Here is a 16,022-nt window from a genome sequence, read left to right as displayed (position 1 = left end):
TATATAGTTAGTTACGTATAATTCTAGTAATATAGAATCCACTATTAATTTACTACATTACCAACACAACTGAAGTCAGCAGAGCTGCGATCACTCCTCCTTCGCCCAAATCTGTTCAAAGCTTTAATGATTTGATATAGATAATCTCACCCTAATATCAAACAGTTCGTGATAACGAAGTGTAAGAAAAGAGTGACTCGGCCCAATAGCAACCAAAAATGTAAAACAAGCAATTTCGATAATAATTAATAAATCAAAGGAATATACCTTTTATGCTGATTCCAAGTATATAAAATTCCTGAAAAAATTTGCCTGATTTCCAAAACATGGGAGAAATACCCCCGAGCAATCTTAATGAAAATCACACCACCAGATTCATCATATCAGAGATTTCTATGGTAGAGGTTTCAAGCCCCTATCTACAAAAATGTGGGAATTTTGTATTTTTTGCCAAAGAAAGATCACTGATGCGTCTTTTTATTTTTGCTTTTATTTTTATTTTCCTAGGGGTGATCGTGTTGAATAAATACTTCTAGAAGATCGGGAGAAGGATCTTTCATCCGAAAATTAAAAGTTCTAGTATCCTTTTTAAATGACCAAAAAGAATGGAGGGTAACTAGCCCCACTCTCATTCCTGTTCTTTCTCCAAAGACATCTGATCAAAATTTCGGGATAGCCATTTGATTCAGTATAGATAAAAGGTTCAATGACTATAGCTCTGGGGATAATATGACCCCAAAAGTCCCTGGGGAAAAGGCTGTAAGTTGTGAAATTTGTCCATCGTTTACATATATTATTTGTTATTGGGGAAAATACAGAATTTTTCGGGGGAGGGGGTGAATTTTTGTGGAGAGAATTTTCTGGGGGTAATTCTCCACGGAGGGGGAGAGATTTTCTAGCCTGATTGGAAAAACGATCAGAAATAACTGGAAGTTAGGAACAACATTAAAATTAAAAACAAACAGAAATTACTCTGTATATTAGGGGGTTTTCCCCCTCCTCAATGATCCGCTCTTTAAGCTAAAGTTCAACTTTTTTGTCCCAATTCTTTAAGAACGACTGCTGAAACACAGAAGCTATTGATTTGGTATATAAAACTTTCGAAGTACTGAAAAAACTTAGCGTAACGACCCAGGGATGGAGGAGGTGGAAACCCCCTTCATAAACGGAATAATTTCTGTTCTGTTGAAGTTTCAATATTGCTCTTTACTTTCAGTTAAGAATTTTTATTTAACAGCCATAAAAAAATCCAGTAAACAGAGTCTTAGCCACAGAGCCTTAGCAATTGTATGGAGACTATGCATTAGCATGTCCAAACAATAAAACAAGAAAAATAAGGCCATGTGGTGGTACAGAGGATCGATCTCTTGCAATACAGTGCCTAGGGTTACATCCCAGCTGCAGCAGGGTCTGGAACTGGATGGCGATTATTCATTAGCGTCTCCAAGTAATCATGCAGGAAGAAGAAAAAGCCTTACTAAGTCTTTGCTGGTTCCTTTCAATATTACAAAAAAAAAAAAATACAAAATTTTCTCCTTGTCCTTTGAAAAATTTAAATTCTCTGGTTTAGGGTTATTGACCAGGAGAAGATGATATATGCGAATCGGTAAAGATGAACGTACCCTAATGCAGTACTGGAGGAATAAATTTGTGGTAAGATTCGTAGTCACACGGAAGCAGCCATGCAGGAGAAAATATAATTCAAATACCGTGAGAATCTGTTTAATAAATTAATTCTCAAATATCTAAGCAGGTTTCATTTGTCTATGCGTTTTGGGATCAAAGCCAATAATTTATATGACTCATTTTAATTAGTTAATTATTATTATTGATGTTCCTAACGGTTTTACCGATAAAAGAAACATTTTAGTTGATTTGATATAAGCTCAGATGGATAAAAAAGTCAAATCGATAAGGGTCAAATGGACAAAAAATTAATTCAAGATTTTTATTTTTTTTTATTATTGCCTGAATGATTTTTTTTTAAGCTTACAACATCGTGCATCTCGTGCGAAACCGCATTTCAGATAACGACCCAAGATCTAAACTATGACAATCTGGCCTATCAGCACAAACAATTTTATCGTTTTTTTTTTACCCAAATCCTTAGGTAGCACAGTGGATTGATGCTCTTCTTGGCAATGTGGGACCCAGGGATCAATCCCCACTGACGCAAAGCTTGGTAATAGGCCTGCTACTTATACTTTGCGTCAAGAACTTTGTTGAAAGGGGTACACATAACATCCAAAAATTTGGGAAACACTGCTATAAGTCATTAACCGATATTGAAACGAAAAAACGGGGTGTTTCCACTCTTTTTACAAGAATAAATATAAAAATTGATTTTATAGTCTGTCATATTGCTGACACAAGCGGATAGATGATTTTGATTTTTTTTTTTTTTTGTTCTTTTCAAATGGTTACTTGCTCTCTGCCACATGATGTGCATCTCAGAGTACTATTTCATCCACCATGCTTGGAAACTATTTATTTCACCATTCTACCATTTCATGCACGCAGGCGGAATTCCCCCTCGCTTCATCTCCTTGCATGACGCGTGGCACTGATCTACCACGCATAGTATGCGTCTTGTAGTGCATGTCATTTTGTTAAATAGCGCTTTCTCCGTTCTCTTATGAACTTTAACCGTTGAATCGTTGAATCACCTTTGAACGTTCTCTTATGAGTCTATACCCCCCGTCCATAAATTCAGTTGATTCTGATCTTTTTATCCTTTAATTTACATTTTAAAGTTTCAATTACACTTATTGTATCTAGAAAGGAATATTAAGTGAAAGTTGTCATTTTTTAAGTTCTGAACCGTGAGAACAAAAATCTGGGCCACGTATTGAATTATGTACGAGAAAATTGAAAATTTAATCGATTCTCTATGTAATTTATAGGTAGACATTTGGATATTATTTCTTTTTAAACCTGTTCTGTTTCGATTTTATTTCTTTATTAAGGAAGTGGCAAACAAAGTTAAAATATCAGTAAATGCAACGTTTCCCCTCGTTTGAAGTATTAGCCTTTCCTATATAGTTTGGGCGTCTGTTTTTCCTGTTGGTATTTCTTGAGATTAAAAATTTCCTTTCAATTATCCATACTTAAAAAAAAATCTTATTGGCTTGTCTCCCTAAAAAAAATAACAAGAATTTAGTAGAAAAAGTATAGAGTATTGACCTTGGAGGGTTAATAACTTATAAAGTGAAAATATATAAAAAATGGTAATTTTTCATCTGTAAATAGGATAATTAGTCCCAAATAATTTGGTTACATATGAGAGAAATAAATGACAAAAATATTCAATAAAACAGAACCAAGTGTTAAAAACTACATTTAAAGACAATAGAAAAAATGAGGTAACTCGGATTTAAAAAGAAAACTTTTACAATTGGGCATAAAAAGTACAGAACTATTTCTTTGGGGGTGAGGGAAGAACTAACAGCTTTTTTTACCTGGATTTAAATGGATATATTTTGTCATTTTTTTCTCTTGAAACATTTCTTAAATGTCTTCTTGTTTCCAATGGGGTCATCGCCTCCCTGACGCATATCTGGCAATAGCCTTATATACAGCTCAAAATTGATTTTTTTTCGAAGAAGCAGAATTAACAGTAATTTGCAGGTCCGGTACTATGCATACTGCCTTCTGATACTAAGGTTTAGTAATATACAGGGCTGGGGCTTTCGTGAGGGGAGGTAAGGACTTGACCTCGATTTATTTCAACCTCTGTGGCTGTATTTTCTTATGAGAAGTGGATGAATATGGTGGCATGGGCATATTCAAGAAGTCATCTATTGCAGCCACTTAAGTTTGCAGGCAGAGCCACTACACAAACATTTGTGTTCAGAGAAGGATTTTGTAGCAGGAAAATTAAACATTTCATAAAAATCAAAAGTTATGTAAGCGTGAGATTTGTCCAGCACGAAGGACGAAGGGTCTACCCAAAGACCAAACAAATTAAAAATATTAAAATTTAGACGATAAAAAATATATTATTTTGAAATATCAGGTGCTTTTAACTTGGGTCCTTTTAACCAGGTGCTTTAACATAGTTTCAGAAATTTTACCGAGCCGATGTAAAAGATTAATTTTTCCAATTCAACGGTTGAGTGTTTCTGATGCCAAGTAGATTAACTAAATTGTACATTGCTTTTCAAAAGGAATTCCGTATAAAGTTAACTAGGCCATATCACCCACGGTACAAATGCTATTTCTTATGCTTTTTTATCATAGAAATACTTGTCGAAACATATAATGTAGCATCATGGAGGTACACTTGTGCCTCTATAAAGAGGCGACCCACCACAATGTTAAACGATTTCCGGTCCTAGCGGTTGCAGAGAGACAGCGGTGATCGCATTTTGTAGCCCAAGGTCCAACTAAGAAACGTGCAAAATTTCACCCCCCTCCGACTTTATCTTCATGGGTAAAAGTGGGCCGGAAGTTTCGACCCTCCGACCACAGCCCCCCTTTAACGTTGTCCGATTGGTCTGAAATTTAGAGGTTAAGCTTTCATCGGGCCCGGGAGCTCGAAATTTCCTTGAAATTTTAGCTCCATTCGATCACTCCTTCCCTGTTTTCCGAAAACCAGATATAGCCACTTAAAGTTCATTTCTTTTTTTTTTATCAGCCACGCCTACAGGCCACAGTTGGCAACGGATCCGGGTGAATGAGGACTCATTCGAAGCGGAATTCGACCTGTTAGGGCCTTTTGATATTTTCAGACTGAAAAAATTTTCCCCAGAATTTACATTTATGAAAAACCTCGTTTTCTTATAAGAGCCCATGTTAATTTTTCCCACCACAGCCTCCCTTTAACGTTGTCTTATCGGGCTGAAATCTAGAGGATAAGCTTTCCTGGTGCCTGAGAGCTTATCCTTAAAATTTAAGCTCAATCCGATAACTCCTTCCCTGTTTTCCAAAAACCAAATATCAAGTTTTGTGGGGATTTGCTTGCGTCAAAAATACATCACACAAAATAAACATAATGCATTGTGTCTGTGGTACAGTGGTCACTATTACTGACTGTCAGGCGGAAGATTAAAATTCGTTTGCCCGTCAGAGAAATTTTCTTATACATTGAATTCAAAATTTAAAAAAGAAACCCAGTTTCTTTTTTAAATCCAATCTATTAAATCCCTCGGCTCAACAGGTGTCTCCAGAAGAATATCACAGTCGGCCTTCAGGTTACAGGTAAGTCTCCACTGCTTTGATAACATGGGGCCTGGGGCGGCTGATAACAATCTTACTGTGCATTTGATTTGAGTACTCAGGGATTAAAAGCATTAACACAAGAATCTTCAAAAGTGGGGGGTTAGGAAGGTAGCAGTCCCCCATCATTAATTCATGAAAAGATAAGCCAACTGTCAATCAAGTCATAAGAATAAACAAACTGTAAAATAACGCTCCGAAAATAATTGAAAAAAAAACTACGTTTTCCAAAGAGTTATAGAAGCTGAGTCACAATTTCGAACCTTAAAACGTACTGGGATTTGGAGGTACAATTGGGGGGCTGCCGCCCCCCAACCCCCGCTTCCGTATATGAAAGGGGCTGTGTCCTCCTCAACGCCTCGCTCTTTACGCTAAAGTTTTTATTGTTTAAAAAAAAGTGATGTGAGAAAGTCAAACTTTAGCTTAAAGAGCGAGGTGTTGAGGAGGGCACAGCCCCTTTCATATACGGAAGCGGGAGTTTGGGGGCGGCAGCCCCCCCAACTGCATCTCCTAACTCCTGTACGTTTTAAGGTTCGAACTTGTGACTCAGCCTCTTTAACTCTTTAGAAAACGTAGTTTTTTTCAAATAATCGTTAGAAGGGGTGCCAATTGCCCCGCTAGATTTTGAAAAATAATCTTTTTTTGGTATTTTCATAAAAAAAAACTGCACATCCTCTAAAACGGCCATAAAATTCCTCCTTAAAAAAACTCAGCTCTCTCCCATGTATTTTTTGAGTACAGCACACACACACACACACCCCTCAAGCTGGACTCAGTATTCGTTACTTGTGCTTAAGTACATTTGTTATAGACGTGTCAAACTACCTTTTAAAAGACTTAGTTAACTTTTGTACCAATAACTTGTCTTTTGAAGTTTAAGGTTTTCTTCATCTACCTGAATGTCAGAACACACAGGTTTCGAAAATGAAACATCGATATATAAAAAAAAGAAGCAAATTTGAATGTTTTAGGTCAATGGAATCTCAACGTAGTTAATGCCCAGTTTACAGGCGAATTTTAAACGCAGTTCGGCTAATTGGCTTGAAGGTTGCCTGTAAGTAATTGGCAATGTTGACCCATGCACATGGCAAATAAAATAAATGAATAGATCAATAATTTTAAAAGTAAAAGGTATTATTTATAAAAAAAAAAATTTCATAGAAGAGTATATTTACTCTTTCTGAATATTTTTAAATTTAGCTATTTTAACTTGAAATACTTGTCAAACAGTTCGTGGTAACCAACTGTAAGTAAGGAGCGACCCGGCTCAATGGTAACCGAAACTCTAAAAAACGGAATTTTGATACCAATAGATACAACAAAAGAATCAGATTTTAATGTTGATTTGAAATCTATAAGTTTCATCAAGTTTAGTCTTACTAATCAAAAATTACGCGCCTGAGAAAATTTGGCTGATTTTAGAAAAAAGGGGAAAGACCCCCTAAAAGTTATAGAACCTTAATAAAAATCACACCATCATATTTAGCGTATCGGAGAACCATACTGTAGAGGTTTCAAGCACCTATCTACAAAAAGTGTGGAATTTTGCATTTTTTGCCAGAAGAAAGATCACGGATAAGTGTTTATTTTATTTTTTTTTTTTTTCAGGGGTGATCGTATCAATCCAGTGGTCTTAGAATATCATGGGAGGGCTCATTGGAACGGAAATCAAAAGTTCTAGTGCCTTTTTAAGTGACAAAAAAAAATGGAGGGCAACTAGGCCCCCTCCCACACACATTTTTTTCCCAAAGTCACCCGATCAAAATTTTGAGATAGCCAGTTTGTTCAGCATGGTTGAAAATAGGATAACTATGTCTTTTAGGATAACTTAATCCCCCGAAGTCCCCGGGGGGAAGGGCTGAAAGTTATGAACTTTACCCACTGTTAACATATAGTATTGGTTATTGGGATGTATACAGACGTTTTCAGGGGGGATTTTTTTCTGGTAGTGAGGGGAGGGGTGGGTCAATGGTCATGTGGGAGGATCTTTCCATGAAGGAAGTTTTCTTGGGGGAAGGGACATTGCCATGAAGGGGGCGCCGGATTTCCAAGCATTATTTAAAAAAGATCAGAAATTAAATTAAAAAAAAAAGTTTTTCAACTGAAAGTAAGGAGCAACATCAAAACTTAAAACCAACAGAAAATATTACGTATATGATTGGGTTCACCCGCTAGTCAATACCTCGCTCTTTAAGCCAAAATTGTTGTATTACTTTCATAAGAGCTATTTATTCTAATTAACGGCCTTTGTGATTAAGCGGTCATTTTTAAAGAATTGGAACACAATTCGAACTTTAACTTAAAGAGCAAGGTATTGACTAGGGGGTGAACCCCCTAATATACGTATAAAAATATATGAATATAGAAGACGTAAGTTAATTCGTAAGTTACGTATATTTATTACTAATAAAAACGTTCGTAAATAAAATTAAACAACTTTCGAGAAAGCCATTTAAACAAATAAAAGAAAAATTAATATGAAAATTTTGTTGTAATTATTCATGTACGGTGAGCCAAAATCAAAACCTGCATTAATTCAAAAACGTTCAAAAATTAAATTTAAAAAAACAAGTTTTTTTAACTGAAAGTTAGGAACGACGTTAAAACTTAAAACGAACAGAAATTATTCCGTATATGAAAGGGGCTGTACCCTCCTCAACGCCTCGCTCTTTACGCTAAAGCTTGACCTTCTCACAACTCTATTTTTTTTAAACAATAAAAAACTTTAACGTAAAGAGCGAGGCGTTGAGGAGGGGACAGTCCCTTTCATATACGGAATAATTTCTGTTCGTTTTAAGTTTTAACGTCGTTCCTTACTTTCAGTTAAAAGAACTTTTTTTTTATTTAATTTGACGCTAAAGAAGCTGAATGACTGTGCTTGGTCCGCATGGTGAAAAAGAGCATTTAAGGGAACTTCCTTAAGTGGCGTTGACATGCTGGTCCAGAAAAACTTTTTTGCCTAAACAGGAATTTCTGACCTTGCACTTGCTTAGGCATAAAGGTTCAGCTAGACCTACATATCCATACTACTCTTTATTGTAGATGTTAAATATAGTACATGATCGTCTTGATCATTCAACCTGCTAGCAGTTGTGCTGGCTTTGATTGTATAGCCAATCATAGTCTTCCAAATTTTCGAAGGCTCTTCTATCATATTGGCGTTCCAGTCATTGCTGGATATATAAAAATGATCTACCTCCAAAAAATGCTGACAGTAAGGTGAATGATATCAATCAAGACGAAAAGAAGCTTCTTGATTGGCGGATTTCGACATCTTCGACAGATAGTTCTAGACTCTAAATTTTTTCATGTAAACTGGAACTGTCTGAATATAAAAACAGGACGAAAACGTGTCTAGACCATAGACTTATTACCTGAACAGATAATACAGAGAAAACATTGCAATGCCTGAGCAAGTAAGCAGTCAGATGGCATCTTACAAGAATATTGGTGGTATCATTGGTGATACTAGAAGAAGACCTAAATAACCGGATCTGCCCTCTTCAAACACCTTTGGAAACCTTTGTTGGCGGTATGAAAGAATAAGCACAAGGAGCTCGCTGAACACATCACGTGTGTCGTCTTTAATTGATTGATATGTCTATATACTAGAAATGCAGGTTCAACTAGGTGCAGATGTGAGTGTCACTTAAAAGACCTTAGAACCTAGTAAAGAACGAATCACGGCTCATAGTAACCAAAAATCTAAAAAGGGTTTAAAAAAGAACTGTCTAGTGAAAAAACCTTGTGGTTTTTGGCTGATTCAGGAATTATAACTATGTTTTTGTTTGTCTTAATGGGAAAATGTTATTTTGAAAATGGATTTATAGGAATTTCGAAAAATAGCCAGGAACCCCTTGAAAATGGCGTTGGATCGAAGCGAAAAGTACACCATTGGAGTTTCTAATGCCAAAAAGGATTTACAGCCCCTCACATTTAACAACGGGGATTTTTGGTTTGTAGTTTAAGTCCGTTTTTGATGGATAGTTTTTGATTACGCGTCATTTTAGAGTTTTTTTTCATATCACGTTGAAAGGCTGTCTGCTGCATCTAAAATACTTTTATATATTCACTTACTTTCTATTGTTTTAAAAAGCAATTCCAATCTAATTTTTGGTGAGGGAGGGGGTCAGAAGTTTTATCGAAGAATACTTTACTTAACCAAATCTTAGGAATTTTTTTCCGAAATCAAATTTTGAGAATGATTTATAAAGCATTATAATTTGAAGATTTATATAAAAATATGACAGAATTGGTGAGTCATTCTAAAAGAAAATGCTAGGGAGTTGCTTAAAAAAAAATAGTAATAAGTGCTCATTGATAATAATATTGATTGAAAATAATGAGTACTCATTGGGATGGGGTTTCCCGTATATAGATTTGAGAAATTATGGAAGAATTACCCCCCCCCCCCTCCTCGAAAGTCTTCTTCTTTTGTTCATAGGGTCAATATGTTGTAAATCTGAAAACTCAGATTTGCAGTCAGGAAAGTTTCCTAGATCTATCTCTTACTCCTATTCTGAAAATACTGTTTTGTGTTCAAAATGGTGCAGTCAAAAAACAACCTACATTTGACTCAGGATCCTATGCTCAAGCCCTTAAAATACTAAAATCTGTGCAACATTGAACTTCAAAAGAATAAAAAGTGTATATATAATGAACTTTCTTATTTCAGGTCTTTTCAGTGCTGGGGGCATGGGGCTGTGGCACGGTGTAGAATTTTTTGAAAGAGAGAAATTAACAGATCCAGAGTTTTACAAACAATGGCCTGAGGTAAAATATTTTGCATTTACCAATCTTTAAAGTTATCGTTGAAATAGTAACACCCAAACTCTCTCTTTTTGAGAAAAATAAACTAGCAACGCTAGCAAGCATTATCAAGCGATATTATTAGGTTATCTTCATGAAATTAATTACTAAAACCTAAAATATTGCTTTAATTTTTTTTTAACTTTTAGAATGTATTGGGCTGATAATACGAGAATCCTTTGGCAAAAAAGGGACAATAGGTAATCCTATATTTAGGTGTATTCGTTATAACTAGCCTTTGTTCTATAGACTAATTTAGCCCTAGATATTATAAAATTAACGATTTTTAATTACATTCTCAGATGCAACTTTCAAATGCTAACAATATTTGCTTAAGTGTCGTTATCACGAACTGTTTGATAAAACCCTTCTATTCTTCCTTTCTCGTTATCACGAAGAGTCCAAAATAAATGAGTCCGTTAAAATAATAAGTGTCCGATATATGATAAGAGTCCAAAATAAATGATAATAAAATTAGTATATAAGAGTCCAAAGTAAATGATAACGTGATCGTTATCACGTTATCCATTCTCGTAAGTTTCGTTATCACGAACTGTTTGATAAAACCCTTCCATTCTTCCATTCTCGTAACGCGTTTTAAGTCATTAATTCTTCGCGTTTGCAAAAATTAAAAAGGCTAAATTCAAATCTCAATTGGAGATAAAGAAAAAGTCCAAAGTGTGCCGGTACCCTTTCAATATTGTGAAAAATCAGCAAGAATGTATTGCTGATAAAGTGCAACGGCAACTGTACAACAGTTGTTGCACAGCAAAATGCAACTGAAACATATTTTAAGTTATGAGTACTTTGCGCCTGGAGAAATAAAAGGGCTTGGTCACTGTAATACAGCAGTACCTGAAAGGAGCTAAAAAAAAAAAAAAAATCTGAACTAGCTTGATTTTTAATTATTAAGATTTTGGTTCTAAAAGTCTCTAAAAGTGGACGATTCTTTTGTTTTCAAACTATTTTATTGTTTCTAAAATAGTTAAAAGTGGGTTAGTTCACAGATTTTAGACTGATTTTTGAAATCAAACATAAATACAAGTATCCAGGCATTTAGGCGGAAATATTTTTCGACAGGGGGGGGGGGATGCAAAATCAATTTTTCTTTGACAATTTGAATAAGAAACATCCAGAAATTTGGGAAAATCTAGAATTTTGGCAGGGGCGCTTGTTCCTAGACCCTCCTCTCCTGTGGACGTCCTGACGTGTATTTTGCTAGTTTGATGAAAGCAGCTCTTTTACGTTCAGCTCATTGTTCGTTACATTGATCAATATTTACGTTCTGCAATGTTTTTGTATATGTTTTTATAATCTACTTTATAATTTTAGATGACAATCCTAGATAGCGTTGGTTGCTTAATAAGAGACATAAAAACTTTCTAGAAGCAGGAATAGAACTGATGTTACTTTGAACCTTTGTAGTTTTTCTAGATTAAGCTGCATCATCAGTGGCGCTAGTTTTTAGGAATAGAGAAAACTATATGCAAACGTTTGCATGTATTTGATAACAATTTCACCATTGTTGCTAACATCCTGTTTACTACTTTTTATGTTTTTATTATTATTTAATGCTTATTCCCTATTTTAAAAACTTCCTATTCACAGACAAGAATCAAGGGAAGACGAAGTTGAAGGATTAGTCCCCCCCCCTAAAAAAATGTTATCTTATACATCTTTTTTTTACAAATGTAATAGTTATACTCTAAGTTATTTACATAGAAATGTGAAGCCCTCTTCCCTTTTGGGTACCCTCTTCCCTTCTATTTCGGCTCTGAATCCTTACATTCTATACTTCTTGTGATGGATTATTGAAACCTTTTGCGCAATTGTTGCAATGACTGGTTACAAAATGGTCTCAAAAATTGGTTAATGCAATTTTTTCTATCGTTTTTATCAGTTTTTTTAAGAAAAGTCATGGATTGTTTATAATTGCTTGCTAACTGGTCTAAAAACATTGAATATTACAAGTTATGTTGTTTTATTTCTGCTGCTTTTTATTAGAGTTGAAAGAATTCTCATGGACTGCTTGTGATTGGTTACGAAATGGTCTTAATAATTGGCCAATACAATTTTTTTCGTTTCTATTGTTTTTATTAGTTTTTCAGAGAAAAGTCATGGACTCCTTATGATTTGTTACAAGATAGTCTAAAAATTGGTTAAAAGAATTTTATTTTTGTTTTTATCCCTTTTATTTCTTTTATTTTTCTAGAGGAAAGTCATGGATTGTTTATGATTAGTCGTAAACTAGTCTAAAAATATTGATTATTAAAATGTTTGTTGTTTTTATTTCTGCTGTTTTTTTTTTTTTTTTTTTTTTTTGAAAGAAAACTCATGGACTGGTTATGAGTTGTCCCAATTTGATCTAAAACGTTAGTTGTTACGAATTTTGTTGTTTTAATTTCCATTGTTTTAATAAGTAATATTCCATGATTTTAAAGAAAATTCAAGGACTTGTTATAATTGGTCTAAAAACATTGGTTGTCACAAACCCTGTTGTTTTGATTTCTGTTGTTTTTATTAGATTTTGAAAGAAAACTCATGGACTGGTTATGATTGGTCCTATATCCTCGTGTGGATTGGGATAGGATTCGGTGTCCTCTCAACGATTACTTTCTCCATGTCCATATATCTTATCAAGAGGGATAATAGGAAAGAATTGACGGCTCATATAGCAGGAGGTAATTAATTACTTGTGAAAATACATTTTGTGGTTTGAGAAATCATGTAGACAGTTCAATACGAAGCTTAAAACCAGAAATTTTCAAGATGATCCAAAATCCATTTTTTTTTTCAGTGCCAGACTGCTTTCCTTAATATAAAAGGTGAATCTAGTTTTTTTGTTATCTTTTGGTGCTTCTACTCAGAGACTTCACTAGCTATCATGATACTCGCCAAAAAATGAAGAAAACAAGGAAAACAAGAAACTCAAAATAAATAAAAAAAATATAAAAATAAAGAAAACAAAAAATAGAAGATAAAGAAAATAAAGAAGATAAAAAAGAAAAATAAAGAAAGAAAATCAGGACAAAATTCACCCAGTGAAAAGGTTTTATCTCGCAAAGTGACAAAAAAAAAAAATGAAACTGGGATATAAAGTTCGTTCTTTCAGAAAATTTAGAAAGCCTAAAACAACTTTCACTGTTGTTTTTTTTCTGTAAAACTTTGACATGATCGAAAATTGCCGAAAAAGTATAATAGTATGTTTAAAAACTTCACTGAAATTGTTTCCGTCAAAACATGAATGTGAATGTAAAATATGGATGCAAAGATACGTCCTCATCAAACGTGTAAACAAGGGGAATAGGCATCGTTGAGGTCTTAAAGTACCAAGGATAGTAAACGAGATCTGACTGTTTGAACTGATGATGGAAATTTCCACAATCTTATACATCTCGAAAAATTTAAAACATCCGAAATTCAATTTAGCGGAAAAGGCCTCCATATTCTGTCAAACAAGCTTTGATAGTAGTGTGTATCAAATTAAAAATAAAAGCGGCAGAAAAATCAGCAAAAAAAAAAATATAAAAATATTCCACCGAACAGCTTTAGAAGGTGTAGCTTTTTTTGAAGGTGAAGTTGTTTCTGGAAATCCACATGCTGTCAAATTTCAATTTATACTGACGGAAATTATTGCGAAATTTAACTGATTGGTTAATTATTTTCTTTGTTAAACATGTCAACAATGACGAAAATGTGGTACTGCCCTAAAAACTTGGTAATTTTGAAACAATTAAAAGAAAAACCTTGAAAAATTTTCTCTTTCAGATTAAACCTAATACGGGTGCAGGAGGGTAGAGGGGAAAATATTTTTATTTAGGTGTCCTTGAAACTTTAAGGTCACTTTTTCCATATTTGACCCCCTCCCAAGGACTACCTGGGATATTTGGGATTCCCTACCTGGGATTTTTACAGAACTTTACTGTGCTTAAAAAATAATCATGTCGTTCGATTGGTTTGTAAGCTCAACAAAATTCATGAAATAGGTGGATTTTTATGGGTATTGAAATAGGTGAAACCTGTTGGGAATAGTAATGGGTATTTCAGTGAAGCTGTCACATCCACATAAGATCAGTTTTGCAGGTGAGCCAAGAAAATAATCACTAGCTAAAATTTTTAAACCAAAATTCATGGTGATTATAGGGGTATCCTGAAAAACCCTTAAACGACAGAAAAAGAATGTTAATTAAGTGTTTTAGTAAAGCTGTCAATCACATTTACATGCGTTCAGGACTACAATTGGCCCAAGAAAATTAGTCTCGAGTTTTAATTTTGATTTCTTTTCACCTTATTGCTTAATAGCTATAAAAGGAAAAAAGGGTTGCTGCATCCCTAATATCCTCAAAAAATGTATTTATTTGTCTCTCTATCTTTGTCTTTGTCTCTCTTTGAATATCTTTGTTTAGCTATCTTTTCAAAATCTTAAAACTATTTTTCACCCTTCGGAAGGTTTCAAATTCTATTTAAGAGAAGATAGTTAATATTTACTTCGAAAAGTCATTCACAAGATCTATTAGAATCGAATTTACTTTTTATGCCGAGTAATGAAAATAGAAAAAAAAATTAAAAAAAGAATAAACAAAGAACAACAAACAAAATCTTAAAAGCTCATTTGAGGTTTTTTAAACTTAATTTCAAAATCATAGCCTTTCAAAATTTTAAAATATTGGAAACACAGAAAATTTTCTTCTTTCAATCCTTGTAATAAAATTTCACTGTTTATTGAGCTATAAACAACCAATACGAAACTAGAAATAAAAGAAAACAATCAAAGGAACATAGAAAAAAAATGTGCCAAAAATCAGCAGAAAGCATTAGTGAAAAAGCTCAACGTGATATTGCGTACCTTCTTAAGGCAACTTAAAATACATCTTGTCAGCAATTCTTGATCTGTTTATGTGAGATACACAGTAAATATTATTCATAGTAATTTATCTACTAGTGGAAAATGACTTGCCCTTTCTAGGGGAAAAAATCATAAAAGTATCTTAACGATGTCTCAGAATTCACTAATTGGTAAACTAGAATGATTCAATCAATGCATATGTGGTAAACCTAACTCAAAACCAAAAAACGGATAATTTGTCACTTTTTAAAATTTTAAAGTTACTAGAATTTCTCTGGAAAAAATCTAGCAAATCTTCATCCGCTTTTCGAAGCGCCCATGCTTCAGAGCCATATTTCACTACTGTCATCACTGTAGCTTCTGATATTCTATTCTTGGTTTGCAGACTTATCTGCAGACAGATCACAGTTTATTAAAATTTAGTTGCTTGTATTGAACTAACTACATGATTTCAAGAGTTGCAAAAATGAATGTCTAACCCCTGAAGCACCAAGTACACTGATAAGAGAGTGAATCAAAGTTCATCACTAGGAAACAAAAACAACCAGCGCCATCTAGTACTGCCTAGGGAACTCTTAAGTTAATTATATTTCCTTAATATTTTCGAAAGAAAATTGGATGCTCAAAAATTTTTCCAAAAATTAAGTTTGTAAATGCACGAACGTTAATACGAAACACAAATTGTTAACCTTCTTTAGCTTTTACTTTTTAATATTTGACGCTAACTTTTGTTGAGATTTCAGATGACAAAATTTTTTCTCGGAAACCTTTGGGGGAAATCCTCTCAGCTCGGAAATAGTGGAAACGCCTATTTCAACCTAATTTTAAAAATTACATAATAAAAAAAAATAATTAAAAACTTATTTTAAAGATGAATTTGGTTTTGGATGCAAATAGATCTTTAATCTAAATCTAAATTTTGGAAAATAAAAATTAAGCTTGTTCTGAATTTCTCTGGTTTCGTTGGGTAAAACTACAGTAGCATTGGTTGTTCCTAATTCCTATCAAATTCATGTTAAAATACTTAAATCTAAACCCAGTTTTATTCCCCATCAAACCCAATGATTGCTTTCTTATCAGTTTTGTATTGGGCCTGATTTTTGCTGCTAAGATCTTACTTCATTCTGCTGAGATTTTTTTTTTGCCTAGT

General features: G+C 33.9%; 1 protein-coding gene across 2 annotated transcripts in view; it reads left to right on the top strand.

The window, feature by feature from the left end:
* LOC148954272 (uncharacterized) overlaps window positions 1–16,022 on the top strand; it is a 114,182-nt gene that overhangs the window by 91,283 nt on the left and 6,877 nt on the right. The window contains exons 5-6 of one of the 2 annotated variants that reach the window (XM_089086151.1): window positions 9,893–9,990; window positions 12,551–12,707. In XM_089086151.1, the coding sequence (XP_088942277.1) occupies window positions 9,893–9,990; window positions 12,551–12,707 (255 nt within the window). The remainder of the gene's footprint in view (window positions 1–9,892; window positions 9,991–12,550; window positions 12,708–16,022) is intronic. The other variant, XM_089086150.1, reaches the window with a different exon arrangement.

Source organism: Artemia sp. Qi Xiang Cuo, chromosome 3 (assembly GCF_049724085.1).
Source record: "Artemia sp. Qi Xiang Cuo chromosome 3, ASM4972408v1, whole genome shotgun sequence".
NCBI classification, from domain to species: domain Eukaryota; kingdom Metazoa; phylum Arthropoda; class Branchiopoda; order Anostraca; family Artemiidae; genus Artemia; species Artemia sp. Qi Xiang Cuo.
Note: the sequence above shows the minus strand (reverse complement) of the source record. Positions and strands in the feature narration are given on the sequence as shown.